At 40.2% G+C, this 16,114-nt stretch overlaps 1 protein-coding gene across 1 annotated transcript in view; it reads right to left on the bottom strand.

Moving 5' to 3' along the window:
- Positions 1 to 16,114, bottom strand: part of ZDHHC6 (zinc finger DHHC-type palmitoyltransferase 6) — a 55,847-nt gene that overhangs the window by 854 nt on the left and 38,879 nt on the right. The window contains exon 10 of the mRNA XM_054832235.1: positions 790 to 929. Within this exon, the coding sequence (XP_054688210.1) occupies positions 790 to 929 (140 nt within the window). The remainder of the gene's footprint in view (positions 1 to 789; positions 930 to 16,114) is intronic.

Raw genomic sequence — 16,114 nt, 5'->3', positions numbered from 1 at the left:
CTGCTGCAACTGGTCAGACTATGAAATCACTGCGCCTTACTCAGCTTCCGCTGCCTGCCTACCCTCAAGCAGTACCTCTCCCTAACCCAGCAATCTCATAATGACCTCGAGTGAAAAGGAAAAACAAAAGGTTATTCTGAGAAGTGTTTAATGTAACCAGGCCATTTTGTCAGAACTGCCTGGATCCAATTTGAAGGTACTGATCTCAACCTCATTTAGTGATAGTTAAAACAGTACATTTAGCTACTACCTCAAAATACAGCTATAGCTGGTGTATGCTCACAAGTCCTGCAACCACCCCTCCAACTACAATCTATGATGGGAAACAGCCTGTTGGTTAACTCCAATTGTATGCAGCCAGGAAAATCACCTCCCTGAATGCTTACCATACAAACGGATTTTATTGCAGTTTTAGATTTGCACTAAGTGCTTGCTGATCTCAGATGTCCTTACCATCATTTAACTTTTACAGACATAGCCCCATGACTGAACATTTCCTTTACAGGCATGGCATACAGCAGGACTGCATCATGCAGGTCGGCCAAGTAAGAACATACCGTAACCAACAAATCTAAACCAAAGTGCAACAAAAATGCAGCAGCCTCGAGATGCTGCCTCAGTTTGGTATTTGCCAAATCATTTTCAGTTAAAACTACATTTCATTTTCAAGAAATACATTACAACTTTGTCCCAAATGCAGCTGTGATTCCAGACCATAATAATTAATTGACAAACCAAATCCAGAACTAGCTAGTATCATTGTTCAAGTAGGAAGGAACAAAAACATACCTAGAAATGTCCTTTGTCACTCTTACATGGAGTTTGGGATTCCTCACTCCCTGGGAACTGAAAACCACTCTCAGGTGCCTCAGATGCACTTTGGTTGGAGACAAACTTATTTAGGCATGCAAATCTGGGGAAATCACAAACTGGGAAAAGGAGAAGGCTTAATTAGAACATCATATTAGGCAAGTGCTGTAAGCAGGGAGCACAATGTCAAACTTCTTTCTCTGAGAAAAGGGAGCCATGAAAGGGCTGTCCCTTCAAGTCTTTCCTAGCCCTCTTCCAAAAAACCTAAATACTTAGTAGATTCTCCAGGAGAGCCGAGGGTGACCAGAAACACATGGTTGTAGGCTTGGAGAACACTGCTGTTCTCAATGCATCTTCTAGGAATACGTCCTGAAACTAGAAACTAAGCCCCTCCTCTGGCACGCAATTAGTAACTCCAACATTTAATCCAATCAATCTCCTGGAAAAGGCTAGAAGTCTAAGTCTGCTCACTGCTGGGTTGTAAGAACTTTAATGCTTTAGTTTATTTGTTGATTTCCTCCTACTGACCAACAAGTAAGTAATAAAAAATGTTGTTAGACTTATTGCATTGCTGCTGACCTTAAACTGTTAAACAAAGCCAAGTTTCCCATTTAACGGATCTGTTTAACTTCTAGCATAATTGCTGGACAACTGAAGAGCTGCAGATTAAAAAAAAATGATTGCTAGGGTGAGGGGGAAGTGAAGGAGCACATACAGTCATTTCCCTTCCAGTTTGTCACAGAACAAACAGAGCTACTGATCAATACTAATATTACACAAACTGAATTTGTCACCACGTAGAAAACACTTATGTACAGAATTTAACCACAGATGTGTCCCTGGAAAGCCCACTGGGCTGTAATTGAGTAGATAAACATGTATTGTTTGCTAAATATCAGTTGGCTGACAATCAGTTAAAGATCTTGTGGTGATGGAAAATTAAGCGCTTTGTGGCAGCTGGAAACTGCCACCATATTTTACCTGCTAATAGTGGTCTGAACGTAAACTGCCTGGAGGTAATACAAGAAAGGCTTGCTTTTAATGCAAGAGGATTGCCAGCCACAGGCTCCTCTCTGCCGTACAGAAAAATAATTTATTCCAGAATATCAAACCAAAACTATCAAGTGATAGAAAATCCCTGTGAAAAGCATTTCCTTGAGTGACAGTGGGTAGCAACCTAAACCAGCACAGAAACATCTGCAAACAAGACGTCAGTGTGACATTTAAAGACAAGAAGAAACAGCTTCATTCATCCTCTCACTTTCTCTCTCCTCTCCTTTTGTGGAGGAAAACTAATTTTCTGAAATAACTATTTCACTAAAAAGCTGTAAAATATTTATTAAAACACCTTTTTTTTTTTTGGTCCATGTTGTATTAAATGCCCAGAGCTCCATTAACATCTTGGAATTTGGCAGCTTCCAGTTACACAAGAGAGCATTTTCCCTTTTTTTTTTTTAAATGGAAGAGGGTATTTCTCCCTCTTTCACAACTGTGGGAGTTTTCAAGAAAAAAAATAGGTCAATTCCCCATTTTTTTTCCAAATTTCTGAAAAAGTTACAATTTTCCAATGGAGAATAGCAACAGTAACAAGAACAAAGTTCCCCTCCTTGCCTTGCTCAGGGAAAATATCCCATTTTTCATGCCCAGAATTAGTGACAATATCTATCAAAGTCCAGCATCTGAGAGTCCGGGAGTAACTGCTGCCTCCAGAGCTTTCCCAAGGAAGAGACACAGGTACAGGCTTTATTTCTATTATTCCAGTGTCTGGAGAATGCGGGTGGGTGGGGAGACCACCTCGTTACAGTGGGCATTAACTCTGCTGATAAGCAGGGATGGTTTGAGCCCTGCACAAACAGGTGAGTCACGGCTGGCAGCAGAACAGTGTGTCCCAGAAAGCCCAGGTGGAACGGTGGGGGCTCCGTTCCTGCTCCACTCTGGAAATCACCGCCTGGCAGGTAGGCACCCCTCACCCAAAACTCTTTGCAGCCCCCACCCTTGCATCGACCACTTTCTAACCACAACCCCCCACCATTGTGGCAATTAATAAAGTGTAGTTTCTGCCTTCTCCTCTTCCTACTTCTCACTCTGACCTCACTCTAAACAGGTGGCGGAGGACAGTTTTCTACCTTCTTTCTGATCTTTTGCTTTTACATACATTTTCTGACTTGTGACACTTTCTGCAGCTCAGGAGGGACGGAAAGTTACTGCTCTGATTTGCACCGCCCTGTTGAAGTACTGAATGTGCAGTCACTTAGAATCATACAATATCTCAAGCTGGAAGGGACCCATAAAGATCATAGAGTCATGCGTGGGAGTGATTTAGGTCAGAGTTTATTATATACCCAGATTCATATGTGAACGCTTTTCTCCTCCCCTCTCCCCGTGTAAGAGCAAAATGCTTAATCTACAGTAAGTAGAGCAAAGTCCTGCTCCTGCACAGTTAGGTATGCGCCACGCAAAGGGGAAAGCGGCACTTGGTCTTGGGGCCAAGTACAGCGCCAGCAAGAAGTCTGTCAAAAGATCATTTATTTGTCTATAATTTACCTAGCTAGACTCAACGGCCTGTGCTTGGGCTGTCTGTCACTGCAATGTAGAATTATACGTCTTTCTAAGGTAACATGACAGAAGATAACACATCTCTGTTTCAAAGATGACATAACAATGAGTTTGGAAACTAAGTAAGAGACAGGTCTTCAGTGACCACAGCTTCCAAATACTGTGCATTTGCAAGATGCACGCAGCAGATTCCTACGGAGCTCAGATGCAGACTGCAATGAAATGGTCCTGAGTACAGGCATCCTAATTAAAGATATTCCAACAACTGGATCAGATATCCATTTAGATTCAGAGTTTTGCTCTGTGTGGATAAAGTGCATTTTTAAGCTACTGGTTATTCTGGATGGAGATGCCACTTGTGTCACAGTGTTCGGCACACAGTAGTCCTTGCTGAGTGTTCTGACTTGCACTAAAGGGTGTAACGTACTGAATCCGTAAAACAAATTGCAAAGAGGATGGTTGCGGTATTAGTCACAATAGCAGTTTTCAACGTTCACTAACAGCACAATACCTGATCTGCATTCTAGCATAGAGAGGAACATTTCCTCTTTATAAAGCCTCACATACTCTCTGCAAGGGCTAGTGAGAAATATAAATCATCCTTTGAACAGCTAACAGTAAGGACAGAATCCACACAGTTTTGGAAATGCTATAGTCTCTCTGCAAGGGCTAGTGAGAAATATAAATCATCCTTTGAACAGCTAACAGTAAGGACAGAGTCCACACAGTTTTGGAAATGCTATAGTCTTTGGCAACCACATATATCCTCAAAAACTGACAGCTTTGACAGTGTTTATTACACACCTGAATATTAACCATAACAAACTTGGATGTTTTTCTTTACTGCTAAAAACCAAATATGCACTGAGGAAATAATCACCACTTGCAACACTATCCCATTTCTATATCCCATAGTATAAAAGACAAGTACTGTGCATTACACTCCTTTCTTACTTAGTAAGAAACAGGGACGAATCAACTTGGCTTTATCAGAATTTTACTCTTAGATTTTTTTACCTGGGAAGGTAAGAATGTGCTGTGCATTACACTCCTTTCTTTCTTAGTAAGCTGTGATTTTGTGTTTTACAGGACAAATTCATACCCAGAGTAAATCCATTGATAACGCTATTTCCCCAGCTCTTCAGTTAAGTTCTTCAAGGATATGGAACAAACCAAAATGCAAAGATTAGAGCCCAAATTCTGGAGGCTTCCATATGTGTGGTATTACTAGATTTGGAATATTCTTCAAAACCTCAACTCCAGATACTTTCTCCTTGGGAAAACCTGGAAAGGCTAATTTTTAACAGCTTTGTGTCATTGATAACCAATGGAATAAGGTCTACTGAGTACATTGGGAAGTAGCCAATGACTGCAACTTAGAAGCACGTAAATTTTAATTTTGTACAGTTATGTCATAAAAGAACAAAATTACAGAGAAGAAGGGTTTCCTGATTTATCTCCATTTTTATCTGCAACGACATGGTTCAAAGCTACTTTTCTCAGGAATGTGTGATACTGGCAATGATCGCTTCTCCAACTGCTGACACGTAATGGCCAAATCCCCTTTCTCTCTATTCTCCACTCCCAAAGCTGCTTTCAACTTTCAATGTAAAGTTCGATGTAAATGTATCAGCTCCAAAAAGTACAAGCAATTTGCAGATTTCTACTGGCCTGCTGAAGTGGCAGTTCCATAGGAGCTGCTATATAGACTCACAAATGATAGTGCTGCCAAATCACTGTTAACTTCCCAGTATAGTTGAGCACCCATGTAACCAGTTCACACGATGGGCGCTAATCTCAGGGAAGACCAGGGGAAGAAAACATTTCACTGCTATCAGTCTGAGCATTTAACAGCAAAACCCAGAGATCCTATAATCTTTATATTAGGAAGATAATCCTTACCCTCCACAACTCCACCTACAACACAGCTAAATAACTCCTTGTCCAGAGAGCAATTTTGTCAGTAAAAAGATTTCCTGTAGACTGTCCGCCTCTCCACTGCTCATGAAAGAGTCTGCCAGCCACCCATATGTGCAGGTGAACCAATAAAGCATACTTTTAAACCTCATGATTCAATTATCTGGCAGCATTCTTGTACCTTCAGCAACAAACGTGAGCCAATGTCTTCACCTGTTAGGGAAGTGAAATTGCTCACATCACTTTTTTCCCTCTGGCAGGGCTGAGATTTACTGCTATTATCCTTGGGTAGAATACAGCCAATGATATTCACTCCAGAGCAGGAAATAATCAGAACATGGTTTGGGGGCTTCTCAGACCTAAACACACAGACATTCTCTTTGCTGGTTCACACAGGTGAAGTCTAAACACCCTGCAATATAGTTCAGTGGTTAATGCACTCTAGATTTTCACCTACTGGGCAGTGCTATGCCCTATGGAACATCCTGACTTTTTCATAGCAACATCTCCTTCAGCATTTTTTCCTACACCTTAGGTAGTAGGAAATATTACTACTTTCCCATTTTGAAATCAAGAACGAATGAACGTCTTCCTTACCATCATGGTTTCAGGAAGATTTTCACACAGTGCCTATTAAACTCTAGAAAAAAACTATAGTTATGGTTTTCCCCAGGTCTTTAACCCACATATACTTTTCTAATTTCCTCTATCAAAACTTTGCTGTTCTTTATATTATTGGAATACCTAGGTCAAAGACCAAATTTCAGTGGTTCTGACCTGACATTCACACTGGAAGGGACAATATTGAAACTGAAGAGCTTGCAGGATAGTTAGAGGATGCAGTGATTGAAAACAGAGGACAAACAGAGGTAACTACATAGGCTCATGTGTTACCTAAGAAACCCTTATGCAATCAGCAATGGATCATTTTTTTTGCTATGATGTGTCTCTGTATCAAGTTTTATATCCACTAATTCAAAGGGGCTGAACAAGTTTTGTCCTTAAGTAGACCCTGATTAAAAAAATAAAATAAAATCATTTTTCTTGGCAAAAGAAGGTCAGTAAGAAATGAAAAAAAGTAATTGAGCAAACAAAAATGTTGCAAGATGAAAGCTAATCAGTCTTCCACAGAAGCATGTCATGCTGTTGGCACCAACCCTGTGACAGCACAGAGAACTGCGTATTACTCCCTGCAACCTGAGCAGGAGCCCAGCAAGGTAGATGTGAGCAGGCCTAAGAGCTGCATTAGCTGCTCTTGGACATTCTCTACTTGGACTTAGTAGAAAGGCTTATTAAAACATTACAGCAAGATCCCTCGGAGCAAAGAGCCACAGCCCACAGTTTGTTAAAGAATAACAATCTCTGCAGCAACAGGCAACTGCTCAAGCTTCAGGCCATGCAAACTGCGGAAAAAATTGAGAGGAACTTCCCGCAGCCTCCGGTAGAAATCCATGGAACTAGCAGTCGCTTAAATGTATTGTCTGAAGATGGGTGGAACCAACAATTACAAGGGCTCTCTGGATGAAATGTTTATTTATTTCTTCAGTTTTAAACTCTATTTTAACTTTGGGCACTGAACCTCCATTTGAAAAGTTTCAATGTTTGAAAAGCATATGGAAACTCTCTACTGTAAAAATGGCTTCATTGAGAAAATCCTTTTCCAAATCATTGCAATTTAACGGGAAAAATCAATTTCAGGCTGAAATATCTTCTTCACCATACGGATTTATAGCAAATCTATACCATCTGCTATAGATCTTTGCAAGCCATACTTGAGGTGATCTTGTAATCACATAAAACATATCACTAACAGACTAGAAAAACAGTTGGTAGGCAGTGTCCCATTAAAACAGTGTTTTCAGGTTTGTAAGTTTGTGAGTAGGCTGGGTAAATCACTAAGGTGAATGCACTGCATAATAACAAGTTGTTATTATGTGAGGGTGTAGCTGTCGCAGTATAAAAGATGGTTGAGTAAGCAGATTGTATAGCAAAGAGCGAGAAGCTAACAACAGTGCTAAGGCGATACAGAAACAACAACTGATACTCTACTGAAAGAGGTGAGTGACTGAAGACAAAAAAACTAAATAAAAAATGTTGTTTGCTCCGTCCACTTCTTGGGCAAAGGTGCTTAGCTGACGTTAACAACTCCCTGCTGCCACAGACTTAAGACTTCAGTTACATTGTTGATCTCTTCTGCTCTCTCCTGTGACACAATGCATGTTCTGGTGTTTCGTAGTAAGCTCATTAAAAGATGCTAGGAGACTTTTATGGTTTTATGTATGAGGAGTATCTTCTCTAGAACACCTAGTTCCACGTACCAGTCTTAACTAACACCTACTAAATGATCGCTTGCTTTGTGCATTTGGACTTTGGGGGTGGAGATGGGAAAAAGAAAGGGGATGGAGCAGGGAAAAGAAGAAATTTTAAGTTTCTAACTTTTATGAAAACTATTTTATACATGGAAACCTGTGAGATAATGAATCACTGTATACTGGTATGTATTTTTGAAGAGCATGTGGACTTACTGCAAGACGGGAAGAAAGCGAATAGCACTGCAACCCACAAGAAAAAAAAGGAGCAACAGCACGGATGCTAATTTTTTTTTCTAAATAATGAAGTAGTACTAGGGAATATAAACTACACCAGTGACTACATGGAACTAAGTGAAGCCATCAACTATACTGCCTGGATATACCTCCCCAGACAAACATCATAGGTTTGGGTGATTTGGTTTTTTGTGTGTGTGTGGTTTTGTTTTATTTATTTAAACAAACATGGATTGCAAAATTTGGAGATAAAGAGAATGCAAATGAGATGAAATCTAGCTGGGTGTTACAGAAGTGTTTCCTAATGTGTCTTCTTGCAAAAACTTCATAAAAAAAATTAAAAGCACCAGAGTGCACCACGTTTGAATGAAATACAAGAGAAGGAAAGTAAAGAAAGACTCATCGTTTCCAGCACTTGGCAGAATCTCCAGAGCCCTGGGCTCTTCTGCAGCGTTGTTGGGAGGCTGACGTCAAACACCTTCTACAATAGTTTCTTTTCTGCCTTTGAACATGGGACCCTCTTCTTATGTTTGGACAACAAGCTGGGATCTGGATGTATTACTCTAATATGAAATAATTAATGATACTACTTACACCAAAGGCATTACAACAATTTGTGGGTGTTTAAAATTAAGTATGGTAGGCAACTGCATATCAGGAGGAAGTCTTGCAATGACTTGTGCCCCACACCATGGACTGAAACATGAGTAAGCTTGGGATCTCAGCACCAGAAGAGGACAACAAAGGGTTTTACCACAGGACAAGTCTTTTTTGTGGAGTATACACAGCATGCGGAGCAGGTACTACTTACTATGTTCAAGCAGTTTTTAGTCCTTACAAAACTACTGAACAGTTTAACACTGTTCACGTGTTCCGCTGTTATTCAGAATTATATGCCAAATACTCATATAATTAATGATCCATTTCTCACTGATGATGCTGATTTGACATTTATAGAATTTAGAGCATTTATTGCACGCTCCTGCAATCAGAGGGACAGATTGCATTATACAATACAGACATGAGCCCTGCTTGGATGCCATCATTGACTCAAGGAAGGTTTTAAGTTGGATGTTACCAGTTATAAACAGACATGTGGTGTTGCAGGAGTATTTTCTAGCATTTGCCTTCCTATCGCATACTTCTACCAGGAAGCATATTCTTTGGATTGCTACAGAGTGAGTCAAAATGCTGTGACTGCAGTCATAGCGAGTTCATTTAAAGCCACAGACAGACTGTCAGAGAAGCTCAAAACAGAGTCTTGGGGCAAACCATACTATGGCATGTTTTGTGTTTGAAAGGTTAAGAAAGGAGCAGGCTGTGTGCCAAAGAAGAAGCAACAGTCAGGAGCTCCAAGTGGCCTCAAAGACAGTATCATCCCATAGTACAAAGATTAATCTTGGCAGTGCACACTGCAGTGTGGATTAAATAGCGACCTCAGGCTTAAAAGGTACTCAAGGCGGCATGAGCTAGTGCCTAAGTGCCGTCCCAGGATGTACAAGACTGGGGCAGAAGACACAGTCTGCTTCTGACTAGGTTGGAGTATTTCTCAGGTTTGTATCAGCTGTGGTAAATCATATTGCAAAACACCCAAGCCCAGCTGGAATGTGCCAAGGCATTGTGCTTCAGCATCTCGGAAAAAATAATGCAGTTCTCTTCAGCTAAAACTGTACTCCTGCTTTTTAAGGTTTGAAAGATCCTCAAAGCAAAATAGAGCTCAGTCAGCTTTCCAAAACTGCTAGAGACAAAAGAAAACCCCTTCCCAACCAGCTCTAACACTGGTATCTTCTAGAAAGTACTTTGTAGGAAACACCCTGAACAGAAATCAGCTCCTTGTAAGAGAAAAATGATAGAGCTGACTGCAAAAAGCCTCGGGCAGCAACCACTGAGGGCTCAAGAGCTCGGTACAGCCAAAGAGCACTACTTGCTTGGGTTTGCTGTTAAGTGCTTTCCCTTCTGTCATTCATTATAATTAACAAAACGAGCCCCTTTCCCTCCCACTTCCTAATAGAAAATATCAACTTCATAGGAAAAGCCATATGCTTCAAGATCTGGCACAGGCACAAAGCAATCCACATCAAAGGCAGGTCTCACCAAAGCTGAAGAGAACTCACAGGAGCACCATGTTAATACTACGTTAACTAACACAAAAAGCTTACACAGAAGCAGCAATCGTCAACCTCCTCTCCGCCCTAAATTTCCCAGCTTGCTGTCACAAAGTCTTATGTCATTTTAGCAACTACCGGTGGGAGCACTGGGACGTCACTAAAATTTCACTATTTTTTTACTGAGGGAGAAAATATTTGAATATCATGCTTTTATATGTGTGCACTGCAATAACATGTGAGCTCAGAGGCAGAAGAAACATGTCAGAGGGGACAGAGGTCCCTGGCTCCTCAGAGCAATAGTCTTCCCCCAGTGCATTCCTCCAGAAAAGCCTGGAAAAGGAATACAGTATTTTTGCATCTACTGGAAAGCAGCGGTCAAACTGGGTCTTACCGAGGATGACAGATGCAAGACTGAGTCAGATATTAGGCTAAACCTTCTCCCACCCCAGCACTTCCCATTGAAATTGGGAAGACATTGGTCCAAGGACTATTCTCAAGTAAAAGACCTGCAGAATTGCAGGACTGGGGCGGGGGGGAGCAAACCACGGAAACACATACTCCACCTCAGCTGCTTTTGAACAATCTGGTCCAAAAGGGCTGAAACATTCTCCTGCTGAACCTGACACATGAAGGCATTAAGAGACTTCTTGGCATCACAAACATAAATGGCATAAACAAAAGCCAGGATAAAGTTACCTAAGGATGACTGGTCTGCAACGACTGTTGACGGCAATCTGGGTAGCTGAGCCCAGCTTCTGGCTGTCATCTGCGTAGGAAGCGTTCTAAGGTGTTTGAAATGCAACAACAAGCTCGAAGGTGTCTGGCCCATTAACCAAGGCAAGGTTCACCAGAACAAGAGCTATTGCAGCACTGTAACAGACTGGAGTCCTTCCTTGCTACCTCGCTGTCACCACGTGGGAGTATACCCAAACCTCAGACACTACACTTTCCACTTATTCTTCTTTTTATTCTGCTGGCTCCAACTTCTTTGCCTGTCACCAGATTTTAATTAAATAATCCTAATTAATCAGAGCATTTAGGTTTAATTGTTTCAATGACATCCTGAGTTTGGACTCAATATATATTGCAATTCAGGGCACGTAAGATTTTACAGCTTGTCATGTATTGTTTATCACACTTCAATTGGAAAGAAACTAAATGGGTATATGGGATGCAGTATAACAGTAATTGAGAGATGAGGCAAGCACCCCTAGCAGTGAAGTGCAAGATTGCCTCAGTGGTACTGTTGTTCTCTCTCCATCTAAGCCAGAAGTTGCACCATGTATAATATGGGCAAGGTAGAAATTCTCTTCCTGCACAGAAAAGTCTGGCAGGTGATTGGGGGAAAATGAAGGCAATACTAGTTTTGGTTTATTTGCTTGTTTTTTTTGTTTGTTTGCTTTTCAAGCAAATCTTCTTTTATGCAAGATAGCTGGTTTAATTTGCTTTGAAACTGAATGCAACCAGAACAGCTGAAGAAGTTCCAAACCCTCAGCAACCTAGGTAAACAACTTCAGATACCAGCAAGAGAAGCAGTAGATGGCACTTGGTGCTTTCCATGTTGCTCAGGGTACCAGCAGTGTCCTGCAGAAAGGGGCTACCAGTGGCTGCCCCAAACATCTACTGGCATTTTTTTCTGCCCAAATAATTTTCTTTGACCTTCAAACTTTTACACAACCAAGACCTTCAATATAACTGCTGACAAAGGTCATGAAACTACCAAGGCAGACTAGGCTGCTTGCCTGTCTACAGCCAATATGAATATGTTTTCTGTTCTCTTGCATTCTGTTTATTCTGTCATTGTTTCCATCTTTCTGTAATTTTTTTTTTCTTTTTAACACAGTTTTCAGCACTGCATATTCTTCATTGGACATCAGGAACAAACCCAGCATGGTTTACTGGTACAGTGATCGAGTCTCATTTTATCTTGTTCACATGAAATATCCCACATGCTCTGAAACATAAGATGTAACCCAAATAATCTGTGTCTGAGCTTGTCCTGAATAGGCAGCTGACAAAACACAATCATCTGCCCCAGCTACAGCCTGAAATGTTCTAAGAAAAGTTTGCAACATGAGCAGTAAATCCTCTCCAAATTGTCTGGGGCCGTGACACAGGTCTTGAGGTAACTCAGCAGTATATCAATAGCCATCTCAGTGGGGCTGCGTAAGATCTAGTAGTGTTATCAGTCAAAGGTAACTAGGTGATTGCAATTCAAACCACAAGGTCATAAAAAGTACAGAACTTTATGGGATGTGTTTCATCTTTAATTCATTCACCATTTGAATCATTACAAGATGAGCTGTAAATTCAGGTCCTTTAATCCTCTCCCAACCAAACCAGAATCAACTACATGCCCTACATCGGCACATACTTCTGATGCCATCCTAACCCAAGAAAAATCCCTGTTCTTGTAATATAGTTATCGCAGAGTCCTCTCTGTCTGTAGCAAGTTAAATCTGAGAAACATTCTAACTTAAAACACAGCAGAAGCCCTGAACACAATGGAAATTCAAGCAAAATGTTTGTGCTTAAGTGCTCACCATGACAAGTCTCTTTAGTGATTTTTCAGGACTTCCCACAGGCTAAAGGACCTTTTGAGAATTATATTTGCTGTAGCTAAACCAAAAAGCATCATATTCTGCCCTCTTGCAAGTCTATTGCAGTGACTGCAGTGTAAATGTCATAGATGTGCATTAGAGCATGTTACAAACCCATACATCATACACTGATTAATCAGGTAGACAAAGTCATTTCCTTACTTCATTCCAAACCCTTACTAAACATGACCCAGGGGTTATAACTCAGCCACAGGAAATACTGATTGCCTGAATTTGAATATCACTATCTTTTTTCTCGATGTATTTCCCTGAACTGCAATATACACCTATGTATTTTTAGTCAAGCAAATGGCTTTTTTTCAAGGTCAGTAGCTTCAGTTAGCACAAAATTGAATTTGACAATTCTTTATCTGCACAACTCTGAAAAGTCACATGTGCTATTGAAATGAGTTTAATCACAGCCCTAAATTTCTGAACCTACTTATAGGCACCAAATCACAAGTGCCTTCATGAGTAATAAGCAACTGCAACAAGAGAGGCTTAATTAAAATCTGAATCCACAGTTTAAAGCAATGTCTCTTTTTGTGATCTTGCACTATGATGATCTCAAAAGCCTTTTGAAACAGACCACTGGAGCTAAATTTTAACAGATTTCTAAAGAAATACTTACCATTACTTTGGAAATTAAAGACCATGCCAGTACTCATCAGACAGCATAATTTTTTTTGTCTTTTAGATCTATGCATTTAATGAAGTCCATCGAATTAAATCACAAAAGCATTGGACACCTTATCTCACAACAAGCCACATCTTGAACTTCGTATACTCAGCTTGGTCTCTAATTGGGACAAAACTGACTGAGTCAAGGCTTGAGCTGAAACACAGGTAAAAAGAAAAGATTTCAGAACATTATAGGCATTCTGCATTGTTCCAATAACAATGTATAGGCAGAAAATTTGCTCTCTTTTAAAGGTTGATTGTTACAGCTGAGCTCTGTATTGGTTTATGACGGCAACTCATCAACACCCATGGCATTATCTCTAGTCTGAAAGGAAAAAAAAGAGCCCCTATATTATAGAGTTTCTAAATTAGAGATGAACCCCAAGTCAGATCAGAGCTCCTCAGAATATCAGAACAAGAGCTGAACTCCAAGGCTTATCCTTTGCATTAAGCACAGGTGAACCGATGATGTCCAAGACAGAACACATGAAAGACTGTAACAGACATCTCAGCAAACCAATGTATTTACGACTTCACCATCAAAAGCACGGTGTCTTTAAGGGGGGGGGGGGGGGGGAAGATAACATTGCTGGCTGTCTTGTTCAGCTAAATTACTCAGGATTGACATTGACAAATCAAGTCTTCATGGCTATCTGTACTATAAATGGAATTTGGTTGTTTCAACAAAAGTTTAGCCACCTAAACAAATTACAGCACTGTGATAACACTTAGAAGCAATCCAAGTGGTCTTTAAACTCTCCTCATCTAAATATTACACGTCAGATATTGCTCACTTTGGACATTAGCTTTCTTCTCTTTTATTAGTCCATAGATCCAAAGTCTAAAGTCCCTAAGAAAGATTTGCTCGATTTTTTTTACTTCCAGTTTGAATGGTCAATAGTCAAAGTCTCTATTCATAAACTGTCATGTCTGCTTCTCTTGCCCGCGTTTTATCCTGGCAGTAGGGGAGGTTAAGTACAGCAAAATGTTCAGGAAAAGGTAAATGCGTAGGCAGAATAATAGAGCCAAACTATGAAAAACTACTGAAAACAAATGAATCAGAGGCTTCAGTTCTCAGATCATGTTGCAGGATTGGATTTGGAAGTCTGGAGTTGATGCAGAAGCCCAGCTCTGCATGGACACAACAACAAAATTGTGTTGAGCTTCAAAATGTCAGCAGACCCTCAACTTTGGTAGGCAGTTCTCATTTTCATCAGCAGTTAAATACCATGAAATCTTCACAAGTTGCTACAAACTGGATCTAAGCTTATTTGTATCCATCGTGCCTGCCTACTTCGCGTTTGAGCAGCCTCCGTTATGTCATTAACCTTTAGAGAAGGAAAAGACCTGATAATTTAATCTGTCCACAGACTTTCATCAGAGCCTTGCTGCCACAGCCATGCAGTCAGGCAGAATGTGTGTTGGATGGTCGCCAGAATTAATATGCAATATATGGCATTCAGTGCTTTCGATAGTAATGGCTTTACTTTGTTGGAGATTACGCAGAGACAGCTTCATTAACTTTTCATCTATGATTCTTATCAGATGGAACAGAAGTGATCAATGCCAAATATTTTTTGTGTCAGTGCTCAGAAGAACTAGTCTTTTGGGGACAAATTCTGATCCAAAATAGACTAATGTAAATCCACAGTATTACATAGTTTCCAGTCAAAATCAGTAGAATTATCTGTCAGTTGTTATGCTCAGAATCAGCGAGTGAAGATATAAATCAGATGTTTTTAGTTCCTGCAAAGTGATTGGTGCCAGTTCATACTTGTGTGTATTTAACATCTACAGTTATCTTAAAAGTCTGTTTCGTCTGGTTTTAAAACCATAGACACTTACTGGGACACACCACTCGAGCTCTGCATGGAGAGAAGAGAATGCAAGATTGTCAACAGTAACATGGAAGCAGCAGATTCAGTCAGATCCTTCAATTTTATGCAGCAGCCGTACCGGCCAACAAAATAAGTGTGCAGCTGCTCTTGAGCATCACAGAGCAACTGCAAATATGCAAACATGTGCAGTCTCATTAATTGATCTAAACAGTTTAACTACACATCCCTCTCTTACACAAATGCTTTAAGACAGTAAGAATAACTTACAATATCCTGGCACCAAGCTTTACTACTGTCAGGGCAATTATTTAGGCTGAAGGTTTAGAGTTTGTTTCATGTTTATCACTCAACAGCCTATTGCATTTAAGTAATTTCACAAGACCAATAAAAAAAGGCTTCTTATATGTTACCCAGAAGTGATTAAACCGCAGCTTTGTGCCGTAATGACCTTTAGCTCCTCTTTTCACAGCTCGGACTGGTTGCACAACCTCAGCAAGAATCACTTTTAATCAGTATTCTGGGACATCCCACAGTTTTATGTTCACTGGCAGGTATCTAAAATATGCCTGTGAATCCTGCTGTCAGTAATGGAGCTGGAAGAAAGACTCTTTTCCATTTCTTTTGCTCCCTTTTGGTGCATATACTTCATCATTCAAGTGTCAAGTGAATTGCACAAAAGGCAAATGATTAAATTGCTTGTTTCAAAATCTTGAAAGATGTGTTAATGTGACTAGTGACACTTTAGATAAGCATAGAAAATGGATCTAAACAGAGAAGGCAAACTATCGAGTTTTCTATCACCTATAAAAACTAGCAAAAGAAAATCTGGATAATCACATACTTAAAAACACACGCATGCAGACACTTCTGTCAAAAATTAATACTTTGAATAAGTATCTTAAGCTATAACCTGCTCAGAGATTTCAAAAGTTACTAGTTTGATACAATTCATAGAGCCCTTGCTAGCCTACAGAGAATTCTTCATGTCATTTGACATGTTTTCTTCATAATTTAGTCTGGAGGGGAAAAATTACCAACATTTTCATTAACTGAAAGTG

This window comes from Grus americana, chromosome 7 (genome assembly GCF_028858705.1).
Source record: "Grus americana isolate bGruAme1 chromosome 7, bGruAme1.mat, whole genome shotgun sequence".
Lineage (NCBI taxonomy): Eukaryota > Metazoa > Chordata > Aves > Gruiformes > Gruidae > Grus > Grus americana.
Note: the sequence above shows the minus strand (reverse complement) of the source record. Positions and strands in the feature narration are given on the sequence as shown.